This window comes from Symphodus melops (assembly GCF_947650265.1).
Source record: "Symphodus melops genome assembly, chromosome: 6".
In the NCBI taxonomy this organism is placed as follows: Eukaryota; Metazoa; Chordata; class Actinopteri; order Labriformes; family Labridae; genus Symphodus; species Symphodus melops.
The window spans coordinates 4,399,716-4,417,900 of NC_136696.1; the positions used below are offsets into that span (position 1 = coordinate 4,399,716).

Below are 18,185 nucleotides of genomic sequence, written 5' to 3' on the forward strand. Positions count from 1 at the left end.
TTATAGTCATTAAAATTCATGCTACAACATTCAAAGCCCCCAAAACTAGAAGATTTTTTTTTTTATATTAAGTCATGTAGGTTGAACTTTGAACATAGTTTTATATTATTTCCAGATCCTGCACAGAGAAGTAGAAATGCTGGGACACACATGACCTATCGATGTTCGAGCTGTCAGCACCAGTACAAACTGTTAGGGTTCAACTTTTATGCAGCTCCCATGTTAACAAGGAGAGGTTTGTAGAGAAGGTTATGATGAAGATGGGTTATGCTTCTAGCACAAACTAAAGACGTTTTATGAAAGAGTGTGTGAACACTTTACTCTACACAGGTGTATTATACCTCAGTCTGTTCTCATACATCACTGTCTGGTTTGGATCTGCAACCAAACTGGACCGATGCACTCAATTAGGTTAATTACTTAATGATTGCATCTTTATTGCAAATAAATCCTATATTACTGTGAAAACTATCGACCTCATGTAAATTAACCGTAAGTTACATAACAACACTTTTATTATTAAATGTCTCTCAACATTTTCACACTAACCACCACTGCACTATTGTCTCATTTAGTCTTTAACGTGTTAGTCTGTTTATTGTTGATATTTAACGTTGTACTATTTGTACATATAAAGCACAGTTCACCAAAGTGTGTGTGTGTGTGTGTGTGTGTGGACTAGCAGGAATATTCATTAAATATCGATGAACATAAATGTCTGAGTTTGTAATATTCCGTCCGTTGAAAATATTGAAAAGAGCATGCAGGAACATGTGATAAGTGATTTCAAATTTGCACATGAAAAAGACTTTGTAGCCAATGGGGTTGTCTGGATAAACCATCATGAGATGATTGGTGGTTGAGCCGTAACAGGACGCTCTGAAAACATTTAAATTGCACTCATGCTCTCCATGAAGGTACTCACAGAAAGATGGGTGGCATGACACGTCTTCTCCTTTTACTCTGTGCTGGTGAGTGGCTAACTTTTCTTTTTCATGTGCACTAGTACTTATCTGTCATGGTCAGTGTGTTTTAACAGAATTCAACTTCACCCAGAAAGCTTCACTACACTTCATATTTCACCAGGTCCGAACTTTGAACAACTTTCTGCAGGGAAACGTTTCTTCTCTGTGAAAATCATTGATCCAATACTCACAGTCACCTGGTGGATGCATTTCTCTTTCAGGTGTCACAGTCAGCACAGCTGTGGATCTACAGAAGAGAGTCGTTGGAGGTCAAAATTGTTCACGTAGTTACCATGTTTATGTGGAAGGATTTGATGGGACAGATTACTTCATGTGTGGCGGCTCTCTGATCAGTAAAGACTGGATTCTGACTGCAGCTCACTGCTGGGAGCGGTGAGAGAGAAATATATAGGCTTATATAAATATGTTCTCCCATTAAAAAATGTACTGTGGTATTCTTGATAACTTTCCCAACATGACAATATCATTGCTTATATTCAGTAATGACAAACCTCTGAAAATGTGATGTGTTCTCAGTCTTTTACTGATGTTTTTATTCACCTTTATTTGTAGAGATATAACTGCATTTGTAGGTCCAGATCAAAGAGATCGAAGGGATATCACACAACGTGAGATCTACTATGAAAATGGAAAGAAACATGACATCATGCTGCTGAGGATGTCTACCTCCGCTAATTTTCAACCTGTAAAATTTCCAACCACTACTGAATGTAGTAAACGTCATAAATTGTGAGTTTGCCTCTTTTATTCATCTCAAAACTCAACTTTAGAGGAACAACAACAAAAGTATGTAAAAGTTTTTTTTTCTATTAATTTTCAGAAAAACAGTCCAGATTGCAGGTCATGCATCCACCACCAAGGGTCCAAATAATGAAAGACGTAAAAAAAAAATTACTTTTATAAAACAATTATCTATACTTCTCATTTATAAATGTATTTGTTTATTTTTACTTGTATTATTGGTAGAATTAGTGCACCTAATTAAAATACTTGTTTCTTATTTGAACAATCTTAAACATCAATTATGTTTAACAGAAATGTTCCCTCTTTCTTCTCAAACTCGATGCTGAAAATTCAAGCTCAGTTTATTTCAGGAGACTTTTTAATGAAGGAGATACTTTATTATTGACTCCATACAGAAATATTGTTTTTTTTTGGTTTAATTGAAGAACTTTATTTTTTATTCTCATCTAGTGAATGACTCCGCTGACACACTGAAGTGTGCAGATATTGATGTTGTCGACTGTGCAACCACGCACCACCATCACCCAAGTGCCCAGTCCAGACTCCACCAACACTGGTTCTGTGGAAAATCTTGTAAAGTGGATGCAGCTAAAGTGAGTCTAAAATGCTTTTAACTTTATTTATTTGAACATTTTAGTATGATTAAAGTATTTCAATACAGTACACCATTTCTATCTCTTTTACAGGGTGACTCTGGTGGAGGAGTGGTGCATGGATCCAAGATCTACGGGGTCATTAGTTTCACCTTTAATCATACTCATGCTTGTGTTGAACCAGCAGCATTCATGGATGTCTGTAACACGAGATACAAGAACTGGATCAGGACCAAAACGGGTTTGAGAACGATCTGACCCTCTGTGTACTCATTAAGAGTGAAATGTCCCCTCATTCAAGAGGCATTCACATTAATGAAGAAGTAGTGAGTTACTTTACATTTTCAATTGATACACGTTTCTTAATTTGATAAATTGGCCTAAAGTTTTTTACTAATAAGCCCATCAATATGTTGCTCATTGCTGTGCTCGTGATGGATTAATGTTGGTTCTTAATAATATAATAAAGTCAATAATATAACAAAGAGTAAGGTCTTTAACCTGCTCATTTTTAATAATGTTCTATTTGTTATGAATTGGTGTCATATATTACACTCTGGTGGAAAGAAAACATGTCTAAAATTGAGGTTTGGTTTTGCTTTTAACTCTTCTCTTTAATAATTAAATCAAATGGGACTATTGTGAAATTGAAAATAAAATGATGACTCACAAATCATTGTGATCGTTTTGATGCTTTTGGACACTTTGGGTGCAGATAAAATCAGTTCAGCAAACATACATTATATAAATATTTCTGTTTGTGGTCTCAAGAAAAACTGCAATAACATGAAGAAGCTGAGCACACGTGTAATATCAAAACATGTCCATACTTTAAACTTAGAGAAAAACATCTCTCAGTTTTAATTCCCACAAAGAATAAACGTTGGCCTATTGTTATCCCATTTCCTGTGGCGCGCGCGGCTGTGTCACGTGCACACATTGAACCAATGAGCGTTGTTCGCGCTCCGTCCCTGTCTATATAAGTCAGAGAGAGCAGGCACTGTGTCATATTTGTTTCTGTTAACGGAAGGAGAGTTAATATCTTGTTAAAATGGCAAGAACTAAACAGACCGCTCGTAAGTCGACCGGAGGCAAAGCTCCCAGGAAGCAGCTGGCGACCAAAGCCGCCCGCAAGAGCGCACCGGCCACCGGGGGAGTGAAGAAGCCCCATCGGTACAGGCCCGGTACCGTGGCCCTGAGAGAGATCCGCCGCTATCAGAAGTCGACCGAGCTGTTGATCCGCAAGCTGCCCTTCCAGCGGCTGGTGAGGGAGATCGCTCAGGACTTCAAGACCGACCTGCGCTTCCAGAGCTCCGCCGTCATGGCTCTGCAGGAGTCGAGCGAGGCTTACCTGGTGGGTCTGTTTGAAGACACCAACCTGTGCGCCATCCACGCCAAGAGGGTCACCATCATGCCCAAAGACATCCAGCTGGCCCGCCGCATCCGTGGAGAGAGGGCTTAAGTCTGCATATTAGACAAAACCAGAAAATAACAAAGGCTCTTTTAAGAGCCACTAAACTTTAAAAAGAGCTGCAACCTGTATTTATATCTTGACATTGTTTCTGACCGTAGACAAATAAACTCCTTTAAAAAGCTGCAGCGAAGCATTTAAGAAATTAAGTCACTCCATTGAAACCAGCTTTTGACCCTCACAGTTTTTTATAAATTAAAGTTTAATTTATTGTATAATTATTGTTACAATAATCTTGAAGAGGTAGACTGCAACCTGTAATGAGTTCTTGACAGTAGACTAACTCAAACTGGAGTAAAGAAGCCAATCGGAGTCAAAAAACCTGGTTACCATAGAGACATTTTTAGTCTTCACATTTTCCCCTCGCTGAGGAAATATTGTACATGTAAAAATTGACGTCTTCCTCATTTTAAAGAACATTTTCATAGTTCAGACTAAAACGAGTATTTGAGTTAGAAGAAAGCTCTTGAGGATGTGTGTGTGGCTCTTAAAAGAGCCTTTTGTTTTTGAGCTGGACTGATGGACCTTAACCCCCGAAGCCGTATAGAGTCCGGCCCTGTCTCTTCAGGGCGTAGACCACGTCCATGGCGGTGACGGTCTTCCTCTTGGCGTGCTCGGTGTAGGTGACAGCGTCCCGGATCACATTCTCCAGGAAGACCTTGAGCACACCGCGGGTCTCCTCGTAGATCAGACCGGAGATTCGCTTCACACCGCCACGGCGAGCCAGACGGCGGATAGCGGGCTTGGTGATGCCCTGGATGTTATCACGGAGGACTTTACGGTGACGTTTAGCGCCTCCTTTTCCGAGTCCCTTACCACCTTTACCGCGACCACTCATCGTGCTTTGACTGATTGTTCAGAAAAGGATTAAGTCTGAACGACACTACAGCCTGGCTTTAAATCCTGTCAGCGGACGTTAAGGAAGAAGGGCAGCTCGAGCTCAACCCGCCACTTTCTGTCATCCGGTTTCCGGTTAGGCAGTACATATCCGGTTACAGTGTATTTCGTCATAATATAGTTGGTAACTACACTGGACTTTTAGAGTTAAGGAGCTATATTCCTTTACAAACTAGACAATTTTACATAAAATACATATCCGGTGACAAATTGAATCCTTCAGAGTCAAAGATTCATGTTGAGACGGGATGTAGATTAACTTCGTGTTCGCAACTATTTATTTGGTTTCTAAACATAATTGGTATATACTTCTTGGACTAGTTTGTCAAGTATTTACATCCTGTGTAACCATAGTGACTCTGTGCTCTCATGTAGTCACCTTTTCCTTTTATTTGCGAGCAAATGGCGTTTAAATGAAGGCTTTTGTTTTTAGTCTTGTAAGCGGTCACCTCCTACTGACACCAAAGTCATTCTGCATAAAGTTCAACATAAATTCAAACTAAATGTTTTTTGTTTATGCATGAAGGGGGATTGACGGTGTCTTTGATTAGATACTGTTGGCAACATACTTATAGTGCTTAATATAATTAAGAGGACGTTACTCCATATGTTTTGTGGGTGGCTCTTAAAAGAGCCTTTGTGATTTTTGCCTTCAGTCAGGTCTTATTTAGTCTTCCCAGATTTCTCGGCCTTCTTGGGCAGCAGCACAGCCTGGATGTTGGGCAGCACTCCACCCTGAGCGATGGTCACTCCTCCCAGCAGCTTGTTGAGCTCCTCGTCGTTGCGGACAGCCAGCTGCAGGTGACGGGGGATGATCCTGGTCTTCTTGTTGTCGCGGGCTGCGTTTCCAGCCAGCTCCAGGATCTCAGCGGTCAGGTACTCAAGCACCGCCGCCAGGTAGACCGGAGCTCCGGCGCCGACACGCTGAGCGTAGTTCCCTTTCCTCAACAGTCTGTGGACCCGACCGACTGGAAACTGAAGCCCGGCCCGAGATGATCGGGTCTTTGCCTTTGCTCTGGCCTTGCCGGTGGTCTTTCCTCTTCCTGACATCTTGAATTTGATCTCTTTTCGTTAGGGAGAAGCACTATAACTATGACCGGCGAATCTCTGTTTATATATCCTCAAAGCTCCGCCGAGCTGCCACGTTATTGGTCAAAGCGAGCGTAAGTTGTATCGTCCAATCAGAAGCGTTAGTTAAGTTGGCGTCGATATTATGCAACTTCCGTTTACGCCTCCGGGGGATTTTCAAAATACAGGGAGTATTACTAACTTCCCCGTGGAAATCGCACTATTACACATATTTGCTTGTTTTGGTTATAGTCAGAGTTTCTTCAATGTACAAGACATTAAAATATCCTAAGAGGCTTACCATAATATTACAAAAATAAAAGGGAACCCTTGTGAATTTGTGAAGATTTGTTCAAAATAAGAGACTTGCGAGTTCAGTATTGTTGTCTAGACTTCAGACTACTCAAAACACTTTCACACCCATGGCAGTGGTTTCTAAAGTGACCATAACCCACATTCACATGCTGCCAACGAATCAGTAGGAACTTTTGGTTAATTGTCTTGCCCAAGGACAGTCCGGTCCTATTAGCTGCAGGAGCTGGGGATCAAACCCTCAACCTTCCGTTGAGAGACAATGTCTCCACGAATTGAGCAACTTTTTAATGGAGGAATCTCAAAATCAGTCAACAGACCACATCAATACTTGTGTGAAAAAGATTTATTGGAAGCCAAATTTATTTTGTTTGAGTCATGGCTGTAGAAATATTGTGCAAAAGCATACATATTAAAGATTTAATATTTTAATAAAGTGGTAGTTTCACAATCTTATTCACCCAAATGTAATTGGAAACAGTACAACATGTATAAAGCTACAAAAATAAAATACAAGTTGTGCTATCAGATACTTTTCAGCAAATATCCACCAAAAAGCAAACAAAGTCAGAAAGTTTTTTTCACCCATCAAAAGAGCTTCAGTCAGAGAAATGATTCATCTCAGATGGCTTGGAGATGGAAGTAAAGGGTTTGGGAATAAAGTCAACGTAAACAACAAACAAAAAACAACAACAGAAAGTGTCAATGAATACAGAGGAGGTCGAGCAGAAGAAAGCAATGACCAAAGGGCTGCGCCTATAGAATCTGGAGTTACAATACAGAACTAACATTTTTAGTTCACATCATCTGAACTGTAGAAAGAGGGATATGTTAGGTTTAAACTCTGTTGTGGTATATACTGCATATGTTCAGCTTTCTTATAGGACACATAGTGGCTTCAACATGAATAGCATTTTGTCGTGATTGGGGCCTTTCATTTAGGAACACATTAAAATCACATAACGTATCATTTGACCTTTGTGCCCCCACAGTAGCGAGGCGGAGCGGCTCCTCTCACATTGAGGGAATGCCACAAAATGTCACCAAATAGAGATGTGTCGCTTGAACAGAGTTCAAAGGTCATTAAGGAAATCTGGTAAACACGGGGTTGTATTTCTTGCGGACAACCACAGTGGCGGCTCCCCTCACGTCCTTCAGTCTGTCAGAGTCAAAGTCCACCAGGAGCTTCCTCACTCCGGTCCTCACAGGTGAGAAAGAGAGCTTCACCGACACCTTCTGTCCTGGAGAGATATCTCCTCTGAAAAAGGAAAGCAAAGACAGTGAGAACTGCTCATAATCAAAGATCTTCAACATGACAGGCCACATCTGGCCCACCTAAGCTTCCCATCCAGCCCCCAGAATAAATGATCTTAGGTGATTGAACAATACACATAAAGGCTGAAACACTCGCATTAGGTGACACTAACATCTTCACATTAGGCTTGACAGCTGTCGGGCTATGTAAGCTTATTTTAGAGTCTGGCCCCCACAGTGTCTGTATAGTAAATGACCCTGGGTTAGATCCTATGCTTAATACATGTATTTAACACGTAAAACGTTTGATCTGTTTTCGGTTTGGTTGGAAGAAACTTTGTGCTGAAATTTACTGAATTTATTTTTTTAATTTTATTTGATTTTATGTGGTGCCTCTCAACTTATAGCCTTAAGACCAAGAGGCAAACTTTGTCAACATCTTGACAAATGTTGGGCGATGTTTCCAATGATAACATGTAAATCGATTTATTTGTTACAGAAGATACATGTAGTCATTGCTACATCAAATTAAAGTGCAACCGCTAATACATATAGGACTTCTAACCATGGCTAATTTTCTGTCCTTGTCTCTGGTTAGGCTGAGGCTATGTGTGCACTGAGACACAACAGCTGTAATCCTGTTTGTCATATGTGGTGATGAAAGGAGATTTGTACTTGTGTATTTGAGGAGTACATACTTAACATGGATCTCTGTGTTAGACAGCAGGCCAGCCCCCTCCACAGTGAACACGCCACCTTTCAGAGGGACCGGGAGAGGATTGATGAAGGACACAAAGACTGTCACTGGTTCCCAAACAAAAGCCTTCCCTGGTACCTGCAGAAAAACAGAAAATTAGAGTTTTGTTTAAAAAACACAACCCATTACAAGGCTACCACAACATGGAAAAATGCAGATACTGCAGTAAGTTTTGTCTCTCAGAGTCTGAGGGTCTTTGGTTTTAAGGGCTTGAGGGCCTCAGGACCCTCCAGTTAAGCCGACTGTGATCTCTGCCTGGGCGTGCTCAGTGTGCACTCACTCACCTGTACGAGGAGTTCAGGCATACTCAGTGGGATGTTGGCCACAGCCATGATGGGCTCGTTCTCTCCCGGTGCCTCTAAGAGCGCCTTCACTCTAATCAGATGATGCTCTGACACACACTTGCCATAATCGTCATAGTGCAGACGCAACACTTCTCTGTGGACTGAAAACAAAAACACAGCATTAAACAGGGAAATGGTGAACAAAATACTGAAAAGTGAAATGATTGTATCTATAGGTTAATCTGAGCTGCTAACCTTGTTGAGGAGGCACTGTAACACTGCTTGTTTTTTTCTGGCACTCCCCCTGGTGGAGCGAATTGTAAGTTATAGCCATGGCCAGCATGGTGAGCTGAGCATGAGCTTCCCCGACTCCTTGATTCTTCACCTGCAGACAAAATGGATTGATGACTGGATTAATAGAGACCAGTGTAAGTGATCTTGCTGATATTTTTACACCAAATGTGCATAAAAAAACAGTCTACACTCACATGACAGCAGCTCAACATTTCAACCCTGTTTGCATTCCTGACAGTAACAGTGGGTCTACATTTACACAATTAAAGGATTGATATAAAAATATTCTTACACAATTTGCCCATCTAATGAAATTTAAACATAACATTTTATTCCTTTAACTTCTTACAGGCCTACAAGAAGTCAATGCTTAAACATGAGGTGCTCTTTAATCCTTTTACATTTCAGGGTTTAAAAACAGAAGGAAAGTGCTCTGAAAGGTCGTATTGCATGGCTGTCATGCTGGAGAGGGGGGCTGAGTTTTGACAAGAGACTGATTATTGCATCCCCTATTTTTTTGTTACAAAGTTTTCTGTGGAGTTATTGTTGCGTGAAGTTTGTTTTTAAAAAGAACATGTTGGAACCGAGCAGACTCGAGTTGGTCATGGCAATGACGCTGCAACAGGTAAAGTCTGTCTCCTTTACCTTACAGCCGCAAGCAAAAACACCAGGGGCAGCAGACATCTGGAAGCCCTAAAGCCAAGTTATAATTCCGTGGGTTGTGTTTGTCGTGAAAATAGAATAACTAGCTATCTTATATTTAATAAAAGTTATGTTGGAGAACTGTCCCTTACTGCCCTGTTGTTTTTTTTAGAAAAGTTTCTTTTGCTTTTTTGTACTTTTATTTAGAGATAAGAAAATGGATAGAGTCAGCTATCAGGGAGACAGAAAGTGGGGAATGGCATGTGGGAAAGGAGTGACAGGTCAGATTTGAACCTGAGCTGCCTGCTTTAAGTATTAGAGTTGCTGTGGATTGCGTGGACTAACTACGATGCTTCTAGCGCTCCTCGACTGTCCCCTTCCTGTCAACGAGCACTGAACATTATGTGCAATCTGGAGACATTGACATTAACACAAGTTGAACATGTTACTGAAATTCAACAAAATATGGTTTCATTTTAAATGTGGTTAATTCATACAAAGGGTTAAGAGAGATTGGAAGGGATCCAAAAAATACTTTTTAGTCTGGAGAAACATTTCTTGAGGAAATTCAACCTGGTGGTTGCGAGGAGTAACTGACCGGAGAAAGAGGACTGACTCCACTCGTCATTTGATCATTTATCGAGCCCCGCTCACCTCAAGAATCACATCAAAGTCGGTCCCAAACACAGGATTAGCATGCTTGATTGACAGCTGCAGTTGTCCTGTTTCCACCCTCTCATTGGTCGGATTTGTGACTCGGCGTCCTGCCTTCTCGTACACCTCCCTCTCCTTTTGGGAGCCTGTGAAGACAATTTCGGTACATGACAACAGATGTAAAACTAGTTTAAGAGTGGAAGACAACTGAAGCATCAAGACGTCAGTGACTTTCAAACTGACCTTCAGGATATTTGTAGTGCAGAGTGACATCATCTCTGAAGTCACCGAATACGCTTTTGGTGCTGATGTTCTTCCCCACACTCCCCTTATCCACTCTGATCTGTGAACATGAGAACAATCCTCATTGCTTTGAGAGTCACACAAAAATTAATAAATACATCTTTTTTTTTAAAATAAAAATAAAAGGCATTACCTTCTGCCTTTGTCCATCTCGTCTGATGATCCAGTGGACAATGTCAGCGTTCACCTCGGCAAATATAAATGGAGCATCATACTTTACTTCGAGATTTCCATCCTTGATGGCGTTCACTGGACATGGGCCGCAGCAATACACACCTGAAGAGCAAAAAAAAAAATAAAAAAACTTCCTTGACTCTTTAAAAACACATTTCTTGCATCTTTAGATGGTTTATATTAAATGCAAAGACATTTCTACATTTTTTTTGATAATGGTACCCAAGCTATGGGTTGATGGCAATTAAAGATATCAATAGACAGATGAAAAGTACATTTTCTAGTTTTTTAAGGGGGTGAATCTGAGAAGAGTCCCTTTAACCATTTAGAGAGAGACGTGTAGATGAGAGCGAGGTAAATTATAAAGCTTATGTTGATAAAAAATGAGAAATTTACCATTACTCTGCTCTTGAGGGGTGGGGTCCAAAACCTGCCAGCCATCGTTTCCTTTGGGTAGATCATCTCTCCTCATCCAGGACTCGACCCAACAGTGAAAGTTCCTAAAATCACAAGGAGCCCAGAGGTGAGATGATTCATGACGTTAAATTAATTCATTGTTGAGAAAATAACGTGTGTACCTACCAGCTACTATCCGCCTTCTGTCCTCTGTCAAACCTCTCCAGACTTTCATCGAGCAGGAAGTCCAAAGAAAGATTTTTGTCCGTGTCATGAGCTGAATCGAAGTTTGTGATGAGGCGTGTTGGGATTCCTAAACAGCGCAGCACTGTGGAGATAACACAGGAGACAATCTTAAAATTACTTCATACTGTTTTCATTATTAAATGTATCTCCTTATTTAAGTATCAAACCCATTCTAAGCAAAGTTAGCTTGTTGCTGTGCTACATACACACATTTACTGTACAGACAAGTCCTCCTAACAAATGTTTTCATACTTTTATGTATGTATGTATTATGTATAAAAGTCAAATCTTTTACGAGCACTGAGACAAATTTACTAGTGGCAAAATCTTCCTGGAAAGGGAAGGTACTAAATGCCGGTAGTGACTGAGTGAGCAGTCAGTTGGTTTGTAGTGATCATGGTGATCGGGGGATAGTTTGTCCATGTGTTGGAACCCACCTGACAAAGTTAACGTGATTTTGCTGTTGTGTCAACGGTCTTTTGAAGGATACGTACAAGAAAGGAGAAATAGATTCTAGATACTGTCCACACAAAAAGCTGAATCACATTAATTGTCCCTGGTGGGTTCCACACATATACAAAACAATTCTATGTTGTGACTGTTGTATTATGAAAAATCCACTTTTACAGTGTTTTTGAACATATATTGGGGTAAGCTTAGTGTCGACCAACCCGCAAAACATGAAATAAACTCATCCAGTCCTTTGTTTGTGGTCTGCGTAAGTCTTACAACATTCTCCATTTCAAATTTTCTCACCTTCTGTTATCAGTGGATTCTGGTAAAAAAAAAAAAAAAGCCCCCTCGAGGGGGGGGGCTCCCTGCATTTAAAGAGACACACACACCAACCGGAGCGTTCTGAGAGATCGGGTTTCTACAGGGTCACAAACCTCCTCTGGTGCTTGACTTGTTATATGTGGACCAAAGCGCAGCACAGATGTTTTATTTAGACCTCAGAAGGACTGTTTGAAAAGTTAAAAAAGGGGATAATATGTGCTCTTTAACCATATACTGTAGCCCTTTGACACTTGTAATGAATACAAGTTAAACAGCCTTTGTGATTGTTTGAGCACATAAAGGGATCATTTTCTTTAATGTATTAATTGTATTAGTCAAAGATGCTTATTTCCATATTTGCCTGACATGCACTGATTTGCATCAACTTTTTGTGGCATTAGAGTCTTTATAGTGTGCACAAAAAGTTAAATGACTACATGTCCAAGTTTTTTTGGTTCATTACAGTGTTTGGTAAATAATTCCTCTTTTCACTAACTTCATTGTAAGTGTCCAACAAAGCAGACACTCAAAGAACGGCATAAAGAAAGTGTTTTTCCTCATATTATCTAAGTCTTGGTCCCTTAAAATCCAAGTGTGTCAACAAATGGTTGTTTCTTGGTTAATGGTTATATTATATTGGTTATTGGTGTCAAAAATAAGTTACTCAAACTTAAATTTAACATTTTAATTATTATTATTATTGAATATGTGTAGTAAACTTTTTTGTGTATTGGCGCCTGTATAAACACTTTCCGGAAATGTATGAAAAGATGGTTTGAGAAATAAATCACACTGCAATATTAGAAAACCTGTGTGAGCCTCACCTGTGCAGGCGACGGCAGCAAACACCCAGCACTGTCCATATTTCACGTGTCTCGCCCCGTTTTTGCTCCACTCTCGGAGGATTGGCACGCTGCCATTCCATCGATAAGGTGCCATTCCCCCAGCGTAGGGCTCCACCCAGCGACCCACCAACACACCCCTGTCATCGTTAGCGTTCACCTGGACAGGTGGAGACAATACAGTATGTGGAGAAGAAGTTTGTTAAACACATCCACTAAGCATCATTTGATAGTGAGAAAGATGTACTTCTCTTTCTGACATCATGTGTTTTGAATCATATGAAGGGATTCTAATTAAACAGTGAGGAGAGGACTTAGACATTTTACGATATGAGATGTTGTTTCTAGGGATCAAGTTTCAGTTTACTTTTTTAAAACACTGCTGATTACAGATTATTCTGGACACTTCCAAAAGTGCTGATTTCATTGACAATTAAATGGATTGGAAAGTGTGATCCAGATCCATACATGTATATATATATATATATATATATATATATATATATATATATATAACATTTCAATCAAATGTTATTAAATATTATAAAAAATGTGTGTATTTAAAAAATGTATATACAGTATGTATATATCATAACATAAGTTAAAATATAACAAAACATTATAATATAATATATCATTTTTACTGACACACACATACATACACATATATATATATACACACATATATATATATACACACACATGTATATATACGTGTGTCTGTGTGTGTGTCAGTAAAACTTTAGTTTTGTGTATGTTTTTTGAGTGATCAAAAGCCTTTATTTTGGTCCTGAAATCAGTCCTCAGATTAGTTTTTCTTAGCAAAGTTACAGAGATCTTGAGAGTATCCAGTCTCAGCACTTCTGAGACGTTATACCACAATGAATCTAAAGCTTTCATATGTTTGTTGGAGTAGTTAGTATCACATTTGTTGTTATAATTAGATAGGCATGTTTTGGTGTGTTTCAAGCAGAGAGAAAAAGAGATTGTCACCATCGCTGTGATCATCCTGCTGACGTAAACGGGGTCAGATCTCCGCTCAGTGTCCATCTGTGAGTTTTTCAGGGCCTCTTTGGAGTTGTCCAAGACTTCAAAACAGATATCCATCACAAAGTCTTCAAACTGAGAGAAAGAAAGAGAGAGAGAGAGAGGAGAGAGAGAAAATAAATAACAAGACAGAAGGTCTGTGGATGAACAGAAGAAGCTTTTGGACTTTGTTTGAAACAGTTTTTAATTAGGTGTGTTTCCTGTTTGTTGTTCTGTTTCCTGTCTGTCTGTCTATCTGCTGTCCGTCTTTCCCTCTGTCCTCTCAGTGAGCTGTGAAGGGACAGGCCCTTGTTTGTGTGGTTTGGTTACATTTTGACGCCTCCATCAAGAACTTTCCTCCGTCCAACAAACAAGATTTCCTGATTCAGCTGTAGCTCACAGTCTCGGCTCTCACACTGCTGTGACAATTCACACAGGCCACCTACTGACCTGACAGTCACACTCGACCCATAGACCCAGTGTGTGTGTGTGTGTGTGTGTGTGTGTGTGTGTGTGTGTGTGTGTGTGTGTGTGTGTGTGTGTGTGTGTGTGTGTGTGTGTGTGTTAACTACCTGTCCATAATTCCAGGGAATATTGTTGATATAATCCCAGGTCCCCATGTAGATGACTCCATCTTCATTCATGACATACTCCTGGAGCTGACTCTCATCAGGGAGGTACACCACATCATCTAGAACACACACACACACACACACACACACACACACACAGGTCTACAGTTATTCATACATATTAAAAGTACTCAAACTGAGGCAAAAAAGGAGTTACACAATAATTCATAATTGATTGTAAATGTACTCACCTTTGCACCACGGGTTAAAGAGCAGGTGGAACTTAATTTTCTCACTCTTCTCTAAAATGCGTCCGTCTGGTGACATTACCAGCGCGGTCAGGTGATACTGGCCAATGATGGCGTCTGCTGGACTGTGCAGGGTAAGCAGCATCTCACCCTGCGCTCCCTGATGGTAAAACCACCACTTGTCTCCAGCCCCGCGTCCCCTTTGAACCTTCATCACCACCTCGTCCCTCTTACCTGAGGAAACAGAAAAATGATATTTAGAAAATCTATTTCAGAAATAGCATCAAGTAATCTGCTTTGAGTCTGTCCGGGTCGGAGTGTATTATCAAAGATAAACGGCCAGATATGTTTCTCCCTGTATTTTTCTCACACTGTCGTGTTGGGAGAATCCTGGACCGGCACCAGATAGTGGTTCTCCCAAAGTAGGCTTACCTACAGTATATTCACGTCATGATTCGGACAGGAAATCAAATGTTGTTAATATCTCATAGATTAATACTTTACTCCAAGTTATTTGACAAACTAATTTAGGATTTATGACAATCTGTGTCAATAAACTGAACCAGTGTGTTTGAAGCTAAATTAGTTACTTGCTGATGAATGTTTTAAATTTTCTTAAGCCATGCTTTTCAGTTGGCTCACACAAACAGTAACACTACATTTCCAGCAGAATCACCCACATCAGGCTGGACTCACCGAGGTGCAGGACCAGGTCCAGGTGGTGATTTGGGGGCAGAGAGTCAGAGCACTGCAGTGTGATGGAGAAAGGTTGACCCCGGCGGACAATCAGGCGCTCCCGATCGATCTCCCTGGTCCGGTGAAACAAGTTGTTCTCATGACTTCTCACATCAACATCGATGATCAAACCTGACAGGACCAACAGAGACATATTTTAATTATCACTCTGCAACAAACTTTTTTTTTTTAATTTAGTGATGGTTGTGCTTTTATAAATAATATTAACATAATAAAAATTGCAACCTCCAGAATACAGTTTAGATCATTTGCACATAGGAGAAGACAATTTACCTTTCTCCTGATTACAGAGACACCACATGTCAGCATTGTTTAGAATTAGGATGAAAATAAATTCAGTTTAGTTGATTAATTTTACTCTATTAATATTCCTTAATTGTTTAAGTTGTCACATGCAAAGTAGTAAATTTTAAGCTAAGTGTCATTGATTTGCATGGACATGACACTTCATAAACCCACATACATAAACAATACAACCGTTGACTCCTTTCCTACATTATCAGATAGGAGATCAGTCATGTTTTCTGGGTTTAATGGGGGTTTCGGGTCAAGATCATACATCCTCGCCCAGGTGACCCAGCCGTCGTCTATCAAGCAACGACTTGATTTCATCAGGCTATGAACCCCCCCTTTCTTATCCACAGCCATGGATGCTTTCTCTGCTGCAGTCTTTCAAATATCTTTGACTCACCCTGAACAATAAACATGGTTTTGATCAACAGACCACTGACACTTGTGAAACGCTCAGAGCCCTGTCTCTTTCATCTTACCCCCGAGTTCTACTGTATACAAGCATTGTTCAACCCATCCTCCCCTACTGCCGTTTCTTCATGCTACCTGTTGAAACAAAAATAAACTAACCCGTATCGCAAATATTTCTTCAGAAATCATTGGCCGACACACCCAAAACTTCTCATATCTCAACTACAAAGCCCTCACTGCAGCCCTCTCACCCACAATCCACTCTTCTCTTTTGTGCCGTCAGGTCACAGACACAGGACTCCGACCTGGCAGCGCGAACCTTTTTAAAAAGAGCTCTGTCTCCTCAGCTATCGAAGCTCTTGACAAGCTTCAGTGCTGACTGGCTGTGTCAATTACTGTTAAACTGTTGATGCCCTCTCTTCCTGAGTCACGTGTTCATATGAATCCACTTTGCAAGGCTGTGATGACAAATTTCTGTATTGTATGTGCATTTGCAAAATGAATGAAGTCACTTTCAGGTTTTGCCAATGTGATGACCCTGTGGCCATGGCCACTAGTCTCTGTCAGGCTGCTGTCTGTCTGTGTCTGTTGCAGGAGGTGTGTCCTGGCTGTCCTCATCAGCAGGACCAGAAGCATCTGGGTCTGGTGCACTCTGGCCTACAAACAGCTGCTGCAACCCTCATTCACTCTCTCTCTCTCTGATCTCTCAGCTGGACCGATGCTTGCTCATGATTTAGTTCTTTTTGTTAGTACACTTCAACGTCTCTCTCCACATCAAGCTTTCACACACCCACACTCTCACTACCGATTATACAGATTAACACACCTCATAACTTTGGTCATTAGTTAATTAGCACGCTGTTTGTAATAAATCATTCATTTTCTTTTGTAAAACTTGTTGTCATCCGTTGTTTGTCACTTCCTATGAGCCGGGTTGTGACACCAAACAGAGTCACAGGATTCCCAGAGCTGAAACCTTATTGTGATGCTTTTGTTTCCTAAGTTGGTTTTTGTATGACTTTGGGAGAATACTGACCTTTACCATATAACTCAACTGAACAGTGTGTAACCACTTCAGGGCAATATTTCTCACAGCATCTACATATAAATGCTCTTTTATAATTGTAAAATCAGTATTGTCATGATTGTCTCTAATATGTTGCGTTGTCAAGCACTATATGTGTAAAAAAAATGGCTTTATTCTCATACAAAGTGGAACAGAAACTTTAAAAACCCATTAAGGATCTGAAAATGTTTCACTGATTGAAAGCAGAGTCATTTAGCTTCGGAAAAAATAACAGTCTGCTACCGCAGGCATTGTCCGGTAAATGTGTTGCTTTTAGTGCTGTTAAAGGGAGCGTTGAAACATTTTAAGGTGTTTTAAGAAATGTACCAAAGCAGTAGACGTCAAATCTATGAAACTACCTCCTCTTCAGAGAACATAGTGGGTCAACACTGCAGCAGCCGCAGGCCGGCAAATAATTAAAAAAAAGGTTTAACACCTGATTGATAAATGTGGCCTCTTGTCCTGGTTAGTCGACAGTATTTGTCGCTCGAACTAGCGAGAGTCACATTACACCCCAGTGAATACAGGTCAGCACATTTTTTACATATCTCATCATCCACCACAAGATTTAAGCTGGCTGGATAGGGAGAGAGAGTTCACTTACTGTTGTTGGCCATAGCAGATCTCTTCTTCCTTCCCCTGTGTGTTATAGTGCGTCTCTGAGTGTCCTCAAGTGTCTCTTCACTCCTCTTCCCATCACAGTATGGTATTTATGCAGCACGAGTTGGACCCTCCCATTCTTCTCTCACCCTAAAACACACTCACTCTCTGACTCCACCTCACTGACCCCTGGCCCTGACATCACTTACCAAAATCCTGAAGTCTGCGTGGGTGTGCATGCATGTGTGTTTGCAGGGTGTGACTGAAAGTTTGAAGGGAGTTTCTCAACCCCTCTGAGACACACTGGGGTCTTTGTTGACGTATAGGTTGACGGGTGGATGTTGGAAGGATCTGTTACATTAAAGGAAGAGGAACGTCCAGCCTCATCTTTTCTTATCAGACTCCTGCTAAAGTAAATAAGTTATTATGTGCCAATATCATTACTCCAGAGAAATATGAGCATTCAGCAACATTCCTCCAGTGTTCCCACATAATTGCTCAACACTGTTTTTTTTTTTTTATCA

General features: G+C 40.5%; 5 protein-coding genes across 5 annotated transcripts; 2 read left to right on the plus strand and 3 right to left on the minus strand.

Moving 5' to 3' along the window:
- The first annotated feature begins 909 nt into the window (after positions 1–909).
- LOC306825825 (trypsin I-P1-like) lies at positions 910–1,780 on the plus strand. The gene is made up of 3 exons (XM_079346779.1): positions 910–971; positions 1,187–1,358; positions 1,503–1,780. The coding sequence occupies exons 1-3, from the start codon at positions 932–934 to the stop codon at positions 1,717–1,719; spliced, it is 429 nt and encodes a 142-aa protein (XP_079202905.1). The 5' UTR covers positions 910–931; the 3' UTR covers positions 1,720–1,780.
- A 1,457-nt stretch (positions 1,781–3,237) lies between these two features.
- On the plus strand, positions 3,238–3,843 carry LOC306825671 (histone H3.2-like). Its single transcript, XM_079346554.1, has one exon. It carries the CDS (start codon positions 3,375–3,377, stop codon positions 3,783–3,785), a length of 411 nt encoding a protein of 136 aa, XP_079202680.1. The 5' UTR covers positions 3,238–3,374; the 3' UTR covers positions 3,786–3,843.
- Positions 3,844–4,234: 391 nt separating this feature from the next.
- LOC306825554 (histone H4) lies at positions 4,235–4,711 on the minus strand. The gene has a single exon (XM_079346370.1). The coding sequence runs from the start codon at positions 4,630–4,632 to the stop codon at positions 4,321–4,323; it is 312 nt and encodes a 103-aa protein (XP_079202496.1). The 5' UTR covers positions 4,633–4,711; the 3' UTR covers positions 4,235–4,320.
- A 593-nt stretch (positions 4,712–5,304) lies between these two features.
- Positions 5,305–5,791, minus strand: LOC306825950 (histone H2A-like). Its single transcript, XM_079346947.1, has one exon. It carries the CDS (start codon positions 5,739–5,741, stop codon positions 5,355–5,357), a length of 387 nt encoding a protein of 128 aa, XP_079203073.1. The 5' UTR covers positions 5,742–5,791; the 3' UTR covers positions 5,305–5,354.
- Positions 5,792–6,402: 611 nt separating this feature from the next.
- On the minus strand, positions 6,403–17,779 carry tgm2l (transglutaminase 2, like). Its single transcript, XM_079346941.1, has 15 exons — positions 17,666–17,779; positions 15,234–15,404; positions 14,541–14,771; positions 14,290–14,408; positions 13,685–13,813; positions 12,674–12,851; positions 11,016–11,157; positions 10,830–10,933; positions 10,393–10,535; positions 10,200–10,299; positions 9,957–10,102; positions 8,622–8,751; positions 8,367–8,527; positions 8,024–8,160; positions 6,403–7,329 (listed from the first exon to the last, which is right to left on the minus strand). Exons 1-15 carry the CDS (start codon positions 17,676–17,678, stop codon positions 7,155–7,157), a joined length of 2,079 nt encoding a protein of 692 aa, XP_079203067.1. The 5' UTR covers positions 17,679–17,779; the 3' UTR covers positions 6,403–7,154.
- Between the last annotated feature and the right edge of the window lie 406 nt (positions 17,780–18,185).

Bases quoted from the DNA above. Each gene is read 5' to 3' on its own strand.
- LOC306825825 (XM_079346779.1), top strand. From the start codon at position 932: ATGGGTGGCATGACACGTCTTCTCCTTTTACTCTGTGCTG. The intron at 972-1,186 runs GTGAGTGGCTAA...TTTCTCTTTCAG, and splicing joins TCTCCTTTTACTCTGTGCTG to GTGTCACAGTCAGCACAGCT. The intron at 1,359-1,502 runs GTGAGAGAGAAA...ATGTGTTCTCAG, and splicing joins GCAGCTCACTGCTGGGAGCG to TCTTTTACTGATGTTTTTAT.
- LOC306825671 (XM_079346554.1), top strand. From the start codon at position 3,375: ATGGCAAGAACTAAACAGACCGCTCGTAAGTCGACCGGAGGCAAAGCT.
- LOC306825554 (XM_079346370.1), bottom strand. From the start codon at position 4,632: ATGAGTGGTCGCGGTAAAGGTGGTAAGGGACTCGGAAAAGGAGGCGCT.
- LOC306825950 (XM_079346947.1), bottom strand. From the start codon at position 5,741: ATGTCAGGAAGAGGAAAGACCACCGGCAAGGCCAGAGCAAAGGCAAAG.
- tgm2l (XM_079346941.1), bottom strand. The intron at 12,852-13,684 runs GTGACAATCTCT...CCACCTGTCCAG, and splicing joins GCAGGATGATCACAGCGATG to GTGAACGCTAACGATGACAG. The intron at 10,103-10,199 runs GTCAGTTTGAAA...TTGTCTTCACAG, and splicing joins GCACTACAAATATCCTGAAG to GCTCCCAAAAGGAGAGGGAG.